Raw genomic sequence first — 18,791 nt, 5'->3', positions numbered from 1 at the left:
AAAGGTTGAAAATAAGTTGCCAAAGTCGCTAGTATAGAAAAAAAAACAAAAAAAAACGAACACAGGAGCTCGTAGGAGATAGTGTCTAAGCAAAGTTATTTTACTATTAGAAACTGTAACAGTTTAGGTATAGTATAATGTAGCATTTGAGGGGTTGATTTGGTATCAATACTGCAAGGTGTGAAAGGGATTTCTAGTGTTTTCTTATTTCTAGTTTGTAAACTCAGGCATAATCTGTATCCGTAGCGGTTATGCATTTTTAGCACTTTAAATTTCTCAAACAGACTATCTGTACAAAAATCATAAGGTACATTAGATACTATTCTTATCACTTTTTTTTTTCTGCAACAAAACTTTTTTTTTATTCCTAAACGTTGTTTTACCCTAGACGAAGTGAGGTTGCAGTAGTTGAGGTAAGAAAAAAATAAATCGTAAATTAATAGCTTCACACTGACTAGTGTTTTACCGCTACAAAATATAAGTCCTACAACCCTTGACAATTTTATTTAATTCAACCGTCCCACGACATTTGCTCGAAAAAAAATAACTCTGATGCTTTTTTAAATTACTAACGATTTCAATCGGGCTTGAGTCAAACACAATACTCTTGTTTAAAGTAACACACTTGTATTGTGGCCGAAAACTGTGAGCTTTAGTTTTATCAGTATTAATTTTTAAGCAATTGTCTCTATCCCATGTCCCTAGTTTGGTAAGAGTAGCATTTGCAATTGTGACAAGATCATCACTATTTTTAGACGAAAGAAACGAGTAGCTATTATCAGCATATGTAACGAATTTTGCAGTGCCTATGTTTACAATAACATTTATATAAATATTGAAAAGGTAGGAACCAAAAATACTACCCTGAGGAACACATGAGTGAATAGATTTGGCGTTAGAAAGATATTGGCAAATAGAAACACATTGGCTACGATTTCCCAAGTAGGATTTTAGAAGCTCTAAAGGTAACCCACCGATTCCATGAAATTCTAGTTTTCGAAGTAAAATGTTACGACTGACAACGAATACTCCTAAAACCAACCTTTTTTTTTCCTCGAAAATGTTTGAAGATGTATTCTTTTTTTTTTTTTTTTCCATTTTTTTCCTCCAAGAGAGCTAACTTAGTCGACCGGCATTTCCTAAAACCAAACTGTGCGGATGTCAGCAAATTATGTTTATCAGAAAACTGTATTGAACGAGTCAGTATGATTTTTTTTCCAAGCCTTTTGATAATAACGGGAGGATAGAGAGGGGTCGATAGTTCCTGAGAATATTTTTATCTCCCTTCTAATGCAAAACTATCACTTTCGCTTTCTGCATCATTTCAGGAAACACGCCTGTTGTTAAACAGAGATTAAAAATCTGACATAGACACGGTGTTATTAAGTCAAGAATGTACTTAATTGGTCGAATAACTGCTACTACTTCTCATTTGCATGAAACAAAAATAAATATATACCTCAGAATTTGTGACAGGTTCAAGAAAAATGGAATGGTTATTTCTATATTCCGAGTAATTTCAAAACGCGCCTGTTGTCGTACGTCACCGACCAGGTTCGCGAAGTAGTCACTGAAAGTGTTCGCTAAGGAGCAACCAGCCAGTGGCAACAGCCTCGTAATCAATGTTCTCTAAAGGCTGCCGATTTGAACCGCAATTGAAGACAGAGTTTAATTTTCTCCACGCAGGTACGTCCGTTCGTCTGGATTCTGCCCGAAAAAAAGAGTTAGTATGATAAACCGCCTTAGCGTTTGCAGTAATTTTGTTAATTGATTTCAATATATTTAATATGTAAGAGCTGAGACGCATCCCTTGTTAAAAAAAAAAAAGATTCGTGTATATATTATGTTTGTTAATTCTCTGCAGCAATTCAGGCGTTATCCATATGACAAGCTTACAGAACTTTCCGGACACTTCAAAAGTTGAAAGAGGGGAATGACGCTTGCAGAGAGTGGCAACTCCTTTTAAAAACAAATTATACGCTATATTTACACCTTCCAAGTTTAGGTATTGGATTCCAATTTATTTAAGAGACATCGCTTTCAAATATTTGAAGAACGCACCGCAAGCCTCGTCTGTCCAGATCCCGATCATCTAGAGCAGGGGTGGCCAAACTGCGGCTCGCGAGCCGCTTGCGGCTCTTTGCTGGTCCAAGTGCGGCTCGCGGATCCCTCATAAGTGGACCCCCCCCGTCCCCTTTCCGCGTTTCCCCAGGAAAAAACAAGAAGGGATGTCAGGCAGAATAAAGTAGGGCTCGCAGTTTGGCAGCCTTGTACCCCCATACGTACTGTCGTACAGCCTTGTGCACTCATATGTACAGTCCGAACAAAATTTTAATTTGCCCCGCCCGCCCCCCCCCCCCCCCCCCCCCCCCCGGCTCTTAGAAGTTTCGTGGTTTCGTTTGCGGCTCTTAGGCCGGGTCAGCCTGGCCACCCCTGATCTAGAGGGTCACGGAAAGCGGTGTGGCACTGGAATTCCCGTGGAGGAATTTCCCCGCTAAATTTAGCAATCCACAACCTACCACACGGCCACCCACCGAAACAACCAACTCGGGAGTATACCGCAGCGCATACAGTGCCGCATTTGTCGTCATTCGCATCGCTCGAAAATGCGCACGCAGGAACAGACGCGTTTTGGAGACCGCCACCGCGCAACAACCCCCCCCCCCCCCACCCCCCCCCCCCCTCCCCCCCCGCCACGGCTGTCACACCGGTTTGCCAGAAGCAAGCCTATTTCCCAAACGTATGTTTGAGCACACGCTCGCTCGCGTACACTTGTATGAACTATACATACACAGTTGGAGCGGCAGGAAGTAGTAGCCCTTGAGACAGGTATACATTACATATTTCTTTTTCTAGGTCAGCCCTTTGTTGCGCACGCGCACAACGGAGCGAAAGGTTATTAGAAAGAAAAAGAAAAAAAAAAAAACTAAAAATCTCCCTGGGAAAAAAACTCGGGCGGTGGTCACGTCACGATGGCGGAAGCCGCACATTCCGCGGAGTCGATGATCCCGAACAACCAGCGCGACCGAACCGACGCGTTGAAGCGGTGTGAACGAACCGCGTCGGACGGCTTTGTATGGGGTCACTGAATACCCGACGTGTCCCGTGCTGAAGGGCTGAGAGAGAGAGCAGGGTGCGGTCAACCTACGAATACGCCCAAAATCGTCACACCGCATCCATCCACCGATCATCCTGACCCACAAATCCTCTCTGAACAGCAACCCCACATAATAGAGGTTTCTTGTACGTTTGTTGGTGATGCCCACCCACAGCTACATTCCTTTCCGAAAGTACTTTCGTGGACACAGCTGGCTATATGACATTGGCAAGCGCCGTGGCGTCGTCTGCTTTCGCGCCTAGCAGACAACCAAGTGGCGGTCTGAACACAAACTGAAAGAACAATCACTCTCCGAGAGGAATCGCAAATTCTGCTTTGTCTCGGAGAGTACGTGGCGCTGGGAGTACGGAACGGCCACCATTCGCGTGTTATAGACACTTCTGTCCACACTAGTACATCCCGAAACACGGACACGCACACACAGACACGCACATCGAACATTATATACATAAAGAAACAGAACAAAGTAAAAGTCCACATATACTACGACAGCTCCGAAGTCGCGATCTTTAGGTTAGTTAATCTAACCCTTCTACACAAATGTTTTACGGTGTGCTAGTTGCACACTGAACAATAAAGTTAAATGAGACAAGGGTAAACACCGAGATCCGCAAAAACAAAAACAAAACAAAAAAACAAGCTGATACAAGGCGCGCCCCCAAGACACCAGTCTTGAACACGTTACTGTAAACGAAACTGATCGATTACAATTACCTTTGGTTAAAAAGTGTTCAATTATATTACTCGACTACGTGACAGAAAGCTCGAAAGAGGTAAGCGTTGCCTCTTTTATATATATATATATGACTTCAGATTTTCAGATCTCCAGATTTTTCAGCAGGTTCGAAAACGGGGCTTTCGTACCGTCCATTATTGAATCACAGAATCACAAAAACTATACTCGTCTTCTAAATACACCATTTTTAGTGTATTGAAACTCCTAGAAACAAAGGGCGAGATTAGGAAGGCGACGGGAAAAAAATGACAACGGTTGCGGGTAATTTTAGTACCTTCAAAAGTTCCTCGACGCTTATTCGTTACAACTCCAACTCCGCCGCATGCACCCCGCGCTCCGCAAAAACTAAAAAAAAAAAAAAAAAAAAAAAAAAGGAACGCGCCCGAAAACGAGCAAGTTTGCTTATCCATCATCCGTGACCCCAGACGACACGCCGGGTTCCTTTGGCACGCCAGGAACTCCCGGCATGTATACGCTCGAGCTGACACCTTGATACGTTTCGTCTTCGACTCTACTCGAAATAAATAAATAAATAAACTTCCAGCAGCAAGGCTTAAAACAACTTTTTTCCCTCCAGCAACACCGAAGGAAAAAAAAAAAAAAAATCCGGTAGCGGCGGATTACTCGAAGATGGTATTGTATGCTCGTTTAGACAGCAGTAGATGAGAAATTTAGCCAGTGCGTTATTTCTGGCTAAATTTAGAGATCAAATATAAATATATATGTATACAGATATACGCGCATATCGAAAGTGTTGCGGGACCACCCGAGAGATGGCGCCAGTGTGATCTCTCTCGTCGCTTTAAAACGACGGCTGACTCAAACAAACCCTACACGGGCGAAGCAGACGACCCTCCACAAGACAGGCATGAGATTTCTACCATGCAGTGCGTGCGAAGGACGAAAGCGCGTCTGGAACACTGGTGGAAGAAAATTTAGAACAGATAGCTTATAGTTTTTTTTTGGCTAGGGCACGAAGACTTTTCGAGCTCGCCCGGTATAAAGGGAAAAGCCGCATCATCATCATCATCATCATCGTCGTCGTATGCGGCAATGGGCGGCTGCAACGCAGTCGATCACACTCAAACGCGAATGTGTGAACCGGTTTCGAATGCTCGCATCTTGCGCCCGATTTTTCGGTGAAAACATCCTTCCGACCTTGTCGTGCACTAAGCTCGCTCGTAGGTCACAGTAAACGACCCTTCTGCGTGCTCTAAGGAAAAAAATAGACACACTGACATTCTTTCGGGGTGCACACGTCTGTGCCCAGAAGTTTTACCGAACATAAATTGTGTTGTAAGTACGCTTAGACAGCGGAAAATAACTACCCCCCCCCCCCCCCCCCCCCCCTTCCCAATGGGCGTCTGGTGTCTCGCCGGTACCGCGGGATACTGAGGCAGTGACTGCTGGCCTGGCGCCTTCTAACGTAAATCACGAAGTAGTGTGGTACACAACCGCACGCCGGTACGACGCTCATCCAGATCGAAAAGGGGGCAGGGGTGAGGAAGACAGAACCCGAGACCTAAGGGTTCTGCAGCGCGAGCTGGCGCTCCGCGCGTTCCGAACTGCGGTACGAAGCCACACTTAACTACCGATCCCTCTTTGAACGTGCGCCAAGCAGGAGACAAAATCAAAAACACCTCGCGAGCTCGGAAATTTCTTCGCTTGGTTCTCTTCGGTAGCGACGACGTACACGGGGAAACAGCGCGCGCCTCTCCTGCTCGGCAGCCGTCTCCGCAACATTCCTCACGTTCCCAGCACGCGTGACTTGACAAGCGAAGGTCACTGGGCTGCAGCTAGCTAACTGGCTACACGACGTCGTCCAGGACGACGACGGCGGCAGCCCACATTCGGCGGAATCCGGAGCTACCGCGTTCCCATGATCCGAGCCCATGCTCCAGAATTCGGCCTTCCGCGATTGTATACATTATTGAACCGCTCCGACGTGGCCGCCGCGCGGAGCGCCCGTTGACCTGGAACCACGGATAGACCAAGAACCGGGTGCTCCAGCTCGAAGGTTTGGACGCACACCTCCGAGTGGACGGACGGAGCGTTTGAACGCGCACACCGAGCCCCCCTCCACCAATCAGCCTTTCTCGCTCGTGCTGGTCTGATCGCAGGACGTCACAAAATGACGTGACGTCACGGTGTCTATAGTCACATCAATTTCCCCGCTAAATTCGGACAAAAAATATGCCGCTCGTTAAAAGAAAAATCTAATCGCGTGCTTCTTTGCATTCGACTAGATGTCTACGTCAGGCGATATTTTGTTTTAATTTTTGAGCGATGCTATATGCACTACGTAGTGCACTTTGGACGGAAATTGCTATATGCACTACGAGGAGAGCTCATGCCGCTCGGGCCACCCTTTTTCGAACTGCGGATACTGTCGCCGCGAAGCGGCGTGAACGCAGGCGGGGGGCTGTGTTAACGAGCTCCCCAATGATACATTGGGGAGCTCGTTAACACAGCCCCCCGCCTGCGTTCACGCCGCTTCGCGGCGACAGTATCCGGCTGCTAATTAGAAAAGTTAACCAGTACACGCAGCTTCGCGGCGTCCAGCCGGCAACCCAAGCCCCGCTGTCCCCGATCTGCGAAGTTTCGTCGACAACCTTCGGTGTTTTTTTTTTTTGTGTGTGTTCATCGTAAAAAAAGAAATATAAATATCGCCAAATGCCTCGACAAAACAACGTTCAAGAAGAAAAAAAAAAAAAAAAAAAGGCTCACCGCGATTTGAACCCGCGTCCACTTGCGTACGAAGCGGACACCCTAACCCCTACGCTATGCCACCGGTTTGAAAACTTGTTGTGATCATTCATTTTATACGAGACAAATGTAGTGCATATAGCAATTTCCGGCCGAGCTGCACTCCGGAGTGCATATAGCATCACTCTTAATTTTTACGCAATAGCGGAAGTGTGTAGCGGAAGTGAAACGGGTATAACGCGGTAGTTCCGCTAAATGTAACGGGGAAATTTCGTTACACGTGTTGCACTCGCCGTACGCATTGTACGCACGAAGGGTTCAGAAAAGCTTCCTGCTTTTCTGTCAATAAATCATTTCAATTTTTTTTTTTTTTTTTTTTTACGGGCATACGGGCGGCGGCAATGGGATCAATAGGGAGTTTTCGTAGATCGTTTTCGCCGTCCCGCAAGGCCCTCCGCAACCCGCTACGATAGCGGGAACTCCACAGTCAAGGCTATCGGCGAGCAGGCGCAGTAGCAACTTCGTTGCGGAACGCTTAGCGGAGGGGGCAACGCGGTCTACGAAAACTCCCTAATAAGGGCAATGATGAACGGTCGCCGTCAAGAGTTTTTAAACAGTTTTTTCGACATCTCCCGCTAACGCGCACCGAACGACGGGGCGCTCTGACAAATTATACCGCGAAATAGTCCAAAGGCGTTAATAAAAAATAATAAAAATGGGCGTTTTTTTGTAGGGAAATATACGGAAGGCAGTATATATATATATATATATATATATATATATATATATATATATATATATATATATATATATATATATATATATATATATATATATATAGAGACAGATATAGATATATCCTTCCGTACTGAGAAAATTATATGGACGCCTTGCACTAGCGCCAGGTTACAGCCGCCATTGCTGACCTTCTCTTGTCTACACCCAGCCGCCGAGTCACTTAGCGGGCGTTGACGATCCTCCCCACAAACGCCAGTGCTGGGGAGAAGGACAAGGTAGATTCGAAAATGGCAATAACAACCCGCCCTGCTGCGGTAATGATGAAGTGAAGTTCGCTTATTGGCGGCGAACACGCACAGCTGCCGCAAAGCGTTCATAAGCTTCCTCAGTAGACCCTATTTTTTTTTTTTTATCGACTCGCTATTTATTTAAAAAAAAAAAAAAAGTTAATTTACTGTGTAGTTCCCGTATACTACGAGAACCAACTTAATAGAAAGTTTCAGTATATCGTTCCGATACCTCCAGTAGACAGTTTTAGGGAACCGGTTTTGCACATCCCATACCGTACGGTGGGTCCTCCGGTACGCACTGCGCATGCGCTGCCGCAGAAGGCTCGCACATGCGCAGTTCGTACCGGAGGGCCCATTGTACCGTACCGGATGTGCAAACACGGCTCCCTAAAACTCCTTAATAGGGAGTTTTCGTAGATCGTTTTCGCCGTCCCGCAAGGCCCTCCGCAACTCGCTACGATAGCGGGAACTCCACAGTCAAGGCTATCGGCGCGCAGGCGCAGTAGCAACTTCTTCGTTGCGGAACGCTTAGCGGAGGGGGCAACGCGGTCTACGAAAACTCCCTAATGACGATACCCGATAACGATGCGACGCAGGCGCAAAAGGCGTCGGCGGAGCATCGGGTATCGTTATCGGTGTCATCGGAAGGTCTATGAAAACTCCCCCATAGACAATTCCTTCCGCAAACACCCTAGTCTACGCAGGAACAAGGGTTTCTCGGACGCTACGGAAGAGAGACAGACGATGACTACAAATAAATTACTTGTTGGCACCAAAAAAAAACAAAAAAAACGTTTAAGACAAACACGAGTGTTTAGGCGCGGTCTGTGCACCAACCACACCAGGCTCGCGAGGATGAATAACAACGCGCAAAATCCCACGAAAAGCATTTCCTAAAGCGATTTGTCACTCAGAAGTTGAACATATGGGTAATCACCGATTTTCACCGAAGGACGGCAATCGCACGGTGCTTTCTCTATATGAAATATATAGACAAAGCACTGTGTGGAATATTGTAAATCAAAGTAATAGGAAAACCACCTGAAGACGACGTTGACGAATGTACGAAGAAGAACTTTGATCAGCGATTCTGATACTTTAAGTAACGATTTCGATAACACCTTTGCTAAAGTCGTACAAGATTTGCGTGGGCCAGTAAACAACACCACATAGAATGCAAAATTGCCTGTCGAATTCACAAAACTCTGCATAACCGCCATAAATGACAGATGCGGATCATAAAGATATAATTAACAGTATGTCAATCGTAAAACCGGCGGGATACGATCAACTAAGACCAAGAGACATACAAATTAACTTTAACAACTTAAAACACGTTTTGCTGGCAATAATGAACGGAATTCAGGAGACAGAAATTCTACCCGATAAGCTTAAAGTTGCAATGGTCCGGCCTATTTATATATATATATATATATATATATATATATAAAAAAGAGGCAAAAAGGAGTTAAGCAACTACAGGCCCATCGGGCTCTGGGTCTGTCATCCCGCAGATAATGACAAAATTTGTTTTCTAAGTCATGACCTCGTTTTGTGACGAATATTCACTAATTAGCAGTACTCAGCGTGGTTTTCGGCAAACACTTAAGTATACGAACAAAAAGTTTGGGCGCAAACGAGCTGGTCAACGTTTAACATAATTTAAGACAAAACCCCGAGACTAAAGACGAAGGACAACACAACACACAAAGCAGTGTTTGTTTCAGCTTCGTTTGCGTGTGTGTTGTCCTGCGTCTTTTCCGCAGTATCGGGGTTTTGTCTTAAATTAATATAAGCAGCACTCTTTTACTTGAAGACATAACAAATTTCATAAATGAAAAAAAAAATTAATAATGTAGTGCTTGGATTATTTCTTGACTTGACAAAAGCGGTGTGCGTCGGAGATCTGTTTTAGGCATTATGCTTTTTTTAACATTTAGGTGAACAATCCAGCCTTATTGCCCCCTAAAATCGAACTTTTATCAATTTGCTGACGATACAGCATTAGTTGCGGCAAATGAAAATTATAATACAGCAGGTTAAATTACGCAGAATGACATCAACGAGGTAATGAACAGTTTTCTAAACGCCATATCTTTGTTAACCACCCAAAAACGCAGCTAATGTGCTTTCAACGCACCAAAAACAGATTAACCTTAAAAAATTAATCGCTTTGCATACAAGTCAATGAACTCAGTGCGGCTGCTCACCACCTTCATATGCAGCAGAGACAAAGTATCAGGGTATGTATTCCGACGAGTATTTGTCGTGGGATTTACATGAACAGTATCTAATTAAGCATTTACGAATATTATCATCCTAATAATACAGATTACGGAATTCCGCGGATATCAGTACTACGAATAGTTTTTCAAATGTTAGCAGAATCAAAACATAGACATGGAATTACTATTTATGCATCCTGTTCCAGCTTCAAAAAAAAATAATAAACATTCTAATAAAACTGATGGGGCGTAAGGAACCCAGCTTTTGAAAACCTGGTGTTTGAAGAACAGCTGGCAGAACTTAACTTATTGACAGGAAATAAACTGCGCAATTTTTTTTTCTTTTTTTAACGAGTTCTTGTTTTACATTTGAGTACAAAATAAACACAGCCAAAGGCAACTGAGAAAAACGGAGACATTTCAGATTCCGAAAATATCTATTAACTATAAAGCTAGGCTCCGCAAATTTTATGTGCCCGCACACTTCAACCAACTTCCTAAAAATCTACAAAAAAAAGAAGTGGGGTAACTGTGTACACAGGTACCTGAAGGTTAACTGGTCGTTCTCGCGACCTTCTGCTTAGTGCCAGATAAACGCGGAATTGAAATCTCAAGGCGTTTTTCACACTTCCTTAGTACAATATCGAATAATTACCTACAGATTATCATGTGGATAACTTGATTAAACGTGTTGGCTTATTGATTGCCATTGTACGTTATCCCTCGCATAGCTCGTGCTCGCTTTTGTCATTTGTGGGAATCCTGACTGCCCTTTTGTTGTTTGCGATTATTTTAGTGTATGGATCACTTCTACGATTTTCTTACCGTTTCCTTTGTGCTATACCTCGCACGTGCTGTATCAGTCTTAATAAACGTAGCTTTGTTTCTTTCTTTTTCTAATACGGGATAGACGTTTGAAGAAAACGTTTGTAGGATTCTGTGCTGTTTAAGTTTTAATAAACATAGCCAAATGTTTCTTTCTTTCTTTTTCTCATACGGAATAGAGGTTTGAAGAAAATGTTTGTAGGATTCTAAGTATTAAGCTCCGGCTTATAACTATTGTTCAAGATTGAATGGCGAGTACAGACTAAATCAGCGGTGTATTGTTATGTCTTTTGTTTCTTTACAAACATGCGTATTTGAATGGATTGCCCGTTCTCACGCACAGGCACGGAAGTGCTTTTGTGAGGCGGATTTTTGTACCTTGGTGCGGACTTGTGAAGGAACTATTATTATCAGCATTATTATTACTATATTTTCTCCGAGTGGCCCGTCGGTTAACATAAAGTTCCACCGTATGTCACTCACGAAACGATGGAGGCAATTAAGCGGCTTCAAAAGTGCATTGTCATGGTTTAACCGGCCACAGCAAACGCACAGACGACCAGCGCCGCGACGATGCACCGCATGGTCGGCTCCATCGTAAAACGGAAGCAAGCGACGAAGCTCGCCCCAAACAAAGCTCGAGGAGCCGGTTCTTTGCCCAACGTCCAGAAACCATCGTCCGGCGAGATAGTCGCCGCAGGGGGCGGGGGTGTCAGATTTTGCTACTATCGGTGAGCCCACGCTTCCCAAAAACGGCCGCTTAGGCAAACATCGCCCTTGCAGAAACATGTGTAACCCCACGACGAGGAAGTAAGTGGATACTTTTTTTTGGCGAAGCGCTCGCGTAATCTACATATTATCGACGGTCACAAGTTTTCTACCGGCCGATAATCGGTCACAGACACAAAGGGGGGCTGCTGAAAAAACGCGCCGGTGGCAAAATCAACGATAAGGCACACAGGTTTCACCACCTTCGACGCATTCGTTGCAAGGTGACCAGTCACCGACACGCAGCGCAGTAGGCACATCGTCCAATAGTCGGCTGAAACAGCGAGGCATTCAACGTAGTTCCGCGTTCGCTGGCACCAGCTATGCGGAGCGCAAGTTCGTCTGCTTCTTTAACAGGGGTTGCGGCGATGCCAGAACGCTGAGCTCTAATTGGTTGATTGAAAAATATAGTGGGTACAGACCTCGAGGCATCTAGCATTGAGGCCTACCCACTATCCTTCTAATCAAAGCCAATCAGAGCTCGGCATCCTTCTGACGTCACTGCAATTCCTGCGCAAAAAGCAGACGACCTGCTCTCCGCGTACCAAACATGCACGGCAAAACAACAATAAAAATCGAAGATTTCCGTTACATTTACTGTGGGTGATTGGCTTAATTGATGATAACGATCGAACAGAGATGACCAGCGCAGTGTGACACTGCTTTTTCAGTGCTGTTTGATTGGCTACATCGGATTGTGACGTTGGCTGCGGTTCAACTTAAATGGAAACGGAGTATACATAGACAACAAAGGAGCCCCTGGGTCCAAGAATACCACACGCGTCTTCGTTTCGCTCGTCTAGGCAACGGGGTAAACACGGCAAAGTTTCCCCTTTTTCGGAAGCTCGCCCAATGAACACTGTTGTTCACCTTCTGCGGTGTGTCATCTTCTGTGTAGCGCGAGGAGGGCAGAGACCCTAATCTTTTCGGCCGCAATCTCTTCCAGAGTAAGAAGATAGGGGCCTCCCCTAGCGTACTGCACCTTCCATTAGCTGACGGTTGCAATGTCTGCAAAACGGCCCCCCACAGTCCCGCCAACCGTCTGGTCAGCTTTTTTTCCCCCACCAAAGTCAAGGTCCCCGATAGGCCGGCCTCACGTCGCATATCCCGATTACACAGAGAGGGGCACAACCACGATTGCCGCCTCGCTTGTCAGACGAGGCAGCAATCATCTTACACAGAACACGCTGGCACCGAGCCCGCGAATCGTCGAGGGACGCCCTCAAGGGCGGTGCCCGAACGGGTGCCGTCGCAACTCAAATCATCAAGGTTCATCTTTCTTTCTTTTCTTTACTCCCCTTCGGTGGCTCATCTTTTTGCGATGGGGACCAGACGCGGTTTCCTGTTCGCAGACAATCAGTAGCTCCAGCGGTAGAGACATAACTTTCCCAACAGCGCTACCAACGACGACGTGCTGACAAAGCCGCGCACCTTCAGCGTACCTTGGACTCTAAAGAAAAGTGGGTCCCGGCGCTTGACGTTCGCGATTGTCGAAAATGCAGGCATCGTGTATCAGCTCCCTTTCGAATACTTCGCGCCAGCGTGCGAAACTACTCCTCGCTTCTGCTTCCATTGGCCAAGAGGGACTGACGTAGTTCACTCCGGCTGCCCTGATTGGACACACTGCCACTCATGGCGGGATGTAATGTGGTGTTTGTTTTGATCTACGGAATATGTTTGATTTGGGCACGTGAAAAAGCGTGCGGGATCATTATCATTGAGGCTGGGAGACGATGATAGTACGTGGATCGCACGCCGCCTGTTGCTCTACTAAATTGAATGAAGGTGCTTTGTCCGACATTGCGATTGCCTTCTTCTCCGCAGGTGGCCCCAACATGCACCATGGCCGGCGGGCGGCCGGGGTCTGGCAGGGCCGTTGGACTTTCTTCGTCACCCTGGCGCTTCTGGTCCCGGTGGGGACGTCGCTGCCCTGCGACCCTGTGCCGACCATTCCCGGCCACAGGTGCGAGTGCGACTCGCGGTTCGGCCACGACGACGTCGGCGGCTGGCACCTGTCTTGCTACGACGCCGTGGACAAGATGGGCCCGCAGCAGGCGTTTGTCATAGAGTACGCCATCAATGACATCGTCCGGGTGCAGTGCGACTCCGGGGCCCCGTACTTTCCTGGACTCTTCAAGAACTTAAGCATCGGTGAAGTGGAACGGTTCGCGTTTCACTACTGCCCGATGCCGAACGGTTCCTTCGCGGACGTCTTAGACGGTCTTAAGGTGACGTCGCTGCGACTCGTCGGCTGCCAAGTGGGGGACAAGCTAGACGGCGAGATCTTCCGAGGACTGGACACACTGAAGAGGCTCACAGTGAGCGGCAGCAAAGAGCTGCGGCAGATTCCGGAAGATACGTTCGTGAACCTGACGACCATCGTCAACTTGGAGCTCAACAGCAATGGACTTGAAGATCTTCCAGAAAAGCTGTTTTGGCCACTGAAGAATGCCACTAGCATCCAGCTGGGCAGCAACGCATTAAGCAGCCTTCATCCTAGTCAATTTCAAGGGCTTGACAAGCTTGTAAGCATTTATCTGTACAAAAACAACTTGACGGCACTGCCGGAAGGTGTCTTTGCCAATATGACGTCACTGAAGAATCTTGACCTTCTGGCAAACCGCTTGAGGAATATCACTGCTGACGACCTGTCAGGCTTGACCAATCTGGAGAACCTAAAGCTTGGTGGGAACCCTTTCCTTTCCCTGCCTGACGTCCTTTTCAAAAACAACCGTCAGTTGGGGGAGTTGAATCTCAGCATGCTCAACAAGCTTGGGTCTCCCCCAGAGCGGCTGCTGACAGGCCTCAACAGACTGGAGAATCTCACACTTGCCGACTGCAACTTCACCAGCATCCCGGAGAAGTTCTTTGCCTATGCAACCAATCTAAAGACAGTGCGACTGACGAACAACAGACTGACATCACTTCCTGCTAACATCTTCAGAGAGAACACCAAGCTGTTGACCCTGGATTTCAGCTACAATGACTTGACCGAATTCCCGCTCACGGTATTTGAAAAACAGTTTGTGCTTGAGACACTCATCTTCTACAAGAACAATTTTGTCAACCTCAAGGCAGGTGTCTTTGACAATCTCATCAGTTTAAAAGTAATCAGTTTTGAGCACAATTTCATTGAAAACATAGAGCAGGATACATTCCAGAGACTACAGAAGCTGGAAGACCTAAAACTTGCCAACAACAAGCTCACAGCCCTCCAAGGCTCTTCTCCGTTTGGCCTGAACAAACGGCTAAAGCGTGTTGACCTGTCAAGGAACAACCTTTTAGCATTCCCCGACATCAACTGGGACATTTACCTGGCTTTGGAGAAGCTCAACCTAGACCACAACAACATCAGCTACTTCAGGGTCCCGAACCTGATCTCTGATAACACGGAGGTGTCCCTTCGCTCCAACAAGATAAAAGCGGTGCAGGTGACCGAATTAGAAATACTCAAGAAGTTTGAAACCAAAGAAAAAGCCTACACCGACACAAGCTCCGAGCACTACTACCACCTTGAAAACAATCCGTTCGACTGCAACTGTCATATCTACGACTTCATCAGGTACCTGTCGGATAGCAACCAAAAGGAAATTGCCCTGTTTAAAAACGCAGCATCTTACAAGTGCCACGACCCGAGCAGTCTCAGTGGAAAGAGCCTCCTCACGGTAGAGCCAGGACAGCTCATCTGCTCCATCAAAGAGAACTGTCCAAAAGGCTGCTCCTGCTTCTTCCGGAGGAAAGACCTCACAACGCACCTGGACTGCAGGGGGACAAACCTCACCGACCTGCCATCCACCTCCCCTTCTAACACCAACATTCTTTACCTCCAGAGCAACTCAATCTCTTCCCTTGTCAACCTTAGTGCACCCAGGTGGGAAAATCTTACAGAGGTCTATCTCGACGAGAACCTCCTCAGTAATCTGGACCTCACGACAATGCCCCGAAGGCTGCAGATCTTGTCCCTCACCAACAACCGTTTGCGCTCCTTGACCCCACAACTCATGGGTATGCTCTCGAACAGCTCCAGCACGCTCAGCTTGTCGCTGAGTGGCAACCCATGGATCTGCGACTGCTCGACTTTCTCGTTCAAGACCTGGCTCCGTGGGCATGTCTACATGGTCAAGGACTACCCGGACATCGCCTGTGGGGACGGAGTGCGCTTCAATGACACTCACTTCCTCTACTTCATCAACGAGATCCCAGACTCTGCGTACTGCCCCGTGGACGACTCCGCGCAAAGGAAGCAGCTTGCTGCCGTGACTGCAATCTGTGTTGTGCTTGCCGTGCTCCTTGTGGTTGTGTCTGTGCTGTACTACCGGAACCGGCAGACTATCATTGCATACGTGTACATCCACTTCCACAATGTGTTCGTCTGCGTCTTCAGCGAGGAAGACCTAGACGAGGACAAGACATACGACGCATTTGTGTCTTACAGCAGTGCCGACCGCGACATCGCCATGGGTCTTCTTAACAGCCTCGAAAGCAACGAGGAAATGTTCAAGTTGTGCATCCACGAACGCGACTGGCTTCCGGGCTACAACATCAGCTGGAACATCGTCAACTCGGTGCAAAACAGTCGGAGGACAATCCTCGTGGTGTCCAAGGACTTCCTCGAGAGCGTCTGGTTCCAGGTCGAATTCCACACGGCTTATTACCAGATGCTCGAGGATCGAGTCGATCGGCTCATTGTGATCGTCCGCGGTGAGCTTCCGGCCAAAGAGACACTCGACAAGGAGCTCAAGTTTCTGCTAACGACCAAGACATACCTGGTCTGGGGAGAACGCTGGTTCTGGGAGAAGCTCAAGTATGCCATGCCGCACCGGCGCCAGAAGACACCAAGTAACAAACTGGCCATGAGAAACAGGCCAAACTCTGCCATGGTGAAGACTGTCGAGGAGCAGATTGCGAGCTTGGCCAACGGCCCCAAGGCGCAGAAAGAGCGTGAGAAACGCGACGAGCCGGTGGAGTCCGCCGTCAGGATCGAGAACAACAACCAGGAGCAGGAAGACATAACCATCGAGGTGGCACCACCACGAAAATCGAAGAGGGGCGTTGGAACCCTCGAACCCAAAGTGCAGCTAGCGGGCGAAACGTGAACTTTGATGTCCCTAAACTTCCGATTTGAAATCACCGACACTCTGCTAAACCCCCAAAGCGTCAGACGCCATCAGCATTGGAGTGACGAGAGGGTTAACCCACAGATGACTTCAGTAACTACAAACAAAACCGCCAATTTTCCCTCTTTTGTGTGCTCGAGACTGCAACATCCATCAAACAACATTTTTCATGTAAACTAAAGGAGCATGCGTCAGTGAAGGAAGCATGGACCTTCGTTTTTTACACGACATCAACTTCAGTGGTGAAAAAAAAAAACAGCAAGCTGAGCTGCGCTTAAACACTGCCCTTGTGTTTCAAAGCTCAGTATTAACGAGTGTCACAAAGATGTGCGTCGGTGCTTGTATCAGTAAGGTAATACAAGGAAACGCCAGACTGTGTGTAAAACAGTGTACATAAATACGTTCATCAACTCACAAACTCCAACCCAACATTGTGGGGTTCTGGAATTTACTTTGTTACACGGTGACCTTTTTTTTTTTCATCACGTGAAAGGTTTTTATGTTTCTAAATGATACTAAACCGTGACATGAAGTAAACCCATTACAAAACCAGCAGATCGTGTCATCTTTTAGACTCCGGTAAGAGTGGAAAATGCAACCTGCCGCGATTACGGTGGGGTTAGTGATGCCCATTTGTAGGCGGGTGCTGTCATGTCAGCTGAAGTCATTTTTAATGCATGACTAATGCCACATGCCATATGGTTGCTAGTCATTTAGATATAGCAACAAAAAGAATGTGTGGCGTAATAAACATGGCAGTTGATTACATTACGATGGATGCCATCAGTAAGAGTTTTACTCCTTAGGGCCAGTGGCATAGCCAGGAATGTTTTTCGGGGGGAGGGGGGGGGGCTCAAGCTTCATAAGCCAGCCTCCCCCCCCCCTTCCCTTCCCCCCCGGCTACGCCCCTGCTTAGGGCTAAACAACATACCCAGCACCACTGATTTAAAACTGGGTTCCCCCACGTTTCTCTTCCTCTTCTAGTGTCTAATGAAAAAAAGGAAAAGGCCACATTTGTTTAAGGACAAGAAAACCGTCCACAATAGGCTTTTCGAACAGCAGTCTCGGACAAAGCGATTCACAGCGCGCATTCCTGGTTTTGAGAGTGTATGTCAGTGTTGCCCCACCACGCTGGGCTGTGAGTTTTCTTGTCAGTGGGCTGTGGCAGCCTGCATAGGCACATTTCCAGACACTGGTGGTGGCTTAATTGCCACGTTTTATTGTCTCCTTTGTGCTTTCTGACGAGTGGAATTTCTCCAGGCCTTTGAGAAAGTGTTGAATTTTTCTTTTACGATGCCATACACTCGGCTGTATGAATCCACAAAGGTCTCAACCGTCGAAAATATTTGACCACACAAGATAGCCGAAAAACACGGGTATTCCCCACTCACAATATGAAATTCAAAGTCTCGTCAATCGAACAACATACAGTATGTACTCCACAGTGCCGCGTTATCTGAACAGGGTTTATTCGAAAGAGATCTCAAATATAACACAGCATACCCAATAGAGTGTCAACAACAGTCACTTCACGACGATCGGATGGAATCCGGCTTGTCTTTGGGCATGTTTTGAAGAGAGTTGCCTTTTTTGCACAGCACCAAAGGAACAAGCGTGTCTGTTTCGTCCCCTACCCTGAAGCTGATCAGCTATTTTTCGCGAAAACCGAAATGCAGCCGGAAAGGCTTTTCGGAGATCATCTCAACGGAAATAATTCTCAAAAGACGTCGAACGGCCTCCTGTCGCGAGCTGTTTTACGTTCGCTCATTCCGTTCGTTTACCGCGAGAGCCGAGCAGCCTACGAGCCCTGGTATTTTCTGGTTCTCACAGTAGAAGATAACATAAAAAAAGGGTAAGCATCTCGAATGGGCAAGTAAAGTAAAAATTAGAAAGGCGGGCGACCTCCGAATGCACAATGCAGGTCGGGAGTCGCGCCAGCCAGGCTTCTACAGTTCAGGGAGGTGGCAGAAATTTACGGCTGATAGGGGTTGCCCAAGTCGCAAAATGGCGGCCGGAGAGCTCTTTTAGGTAATGTCTATTTGTGAGTGCAGAGACCTATAGGGGAGGCCACCACCGGGCAAATATGGCATTCCAAAACAGGTTGTACCATGCCATGTGCCAGCCCAGCGCACAATGCTGGCGCATCAGCAAGCAAGCATTGGACTCAACATGGTTTGTCCCGATTTTTATCCTCCCCATTTCAAACTTGCGGCGATGCATTGGCATAAGCGAGCTTCCAGACTTGATTTTCTTCAACGAAGTGATGAA

The 18,791-nt window shown here is 46.9% G+C and overlaps 2 protein-coding genes across 5 annotated transcripts in view; one reads left to right on the top strand and one right to left on the bottom strand.

Moving 5' to 3' along the window:
• Positions 1-17,075, top strand: part of LOC8028493 (protein toll) — a 29,814-nt gene extending 12,739 nt beyond the window's left edge. For 2 of the 4 annotated variants that reach the window (XM_040212650.3, XM_042289917.1), the window contains one exon: positions 13,231-17,075. In XM_040212650.3, the coding sequence (XP_040068584.1) occupies positions 13,231-16,502 (3,272 nt within the window). In that variant the 3' untranslated portion in view covers positions 16,503-17,075. Of the gene's footprint in view, positions 1-12,087; positions 12,676-12,786; positions 12,867-13,230 lie in introns of those variants that run through there. The other 2 variants (XM_029980871.4, XM_029980870.4) reach the window with 2 other exon arrangements.
• The window catches only part of LOC8028494 (tudor domain-containing protein 3), a 96,526-nt gene that overhangs the window by 52,072 nt on the left and 25,663 nt on the right, over positions 1-18,791 (bottom strand). The window lies entirely within an intron of this gene.

The sequence above is a fragment of the Ixodes scapularis genome, unplaced genomic scaffold (genome assembly GCF_016920785.2).
Source record: "Ixodes scapularis isolate PalLabHiFi unplaced genomic scaffold, ASM1692078v2 PGA_scaffold13__105_contigs__length_92229423, whole genome shotgun sequence".
Classification (NCBI taxonomy): domain Eukaryota; kingdom Metazoa; phylum Arthropoda; class Arachnida; order Ixodida; family Ixodidae; genus Ixodes; species Ixodes scapularis.
Note: the sequence above shows the minus strand (reverse complement) of the source record. Positions and strands in the feature narration are given on the sequence as shown.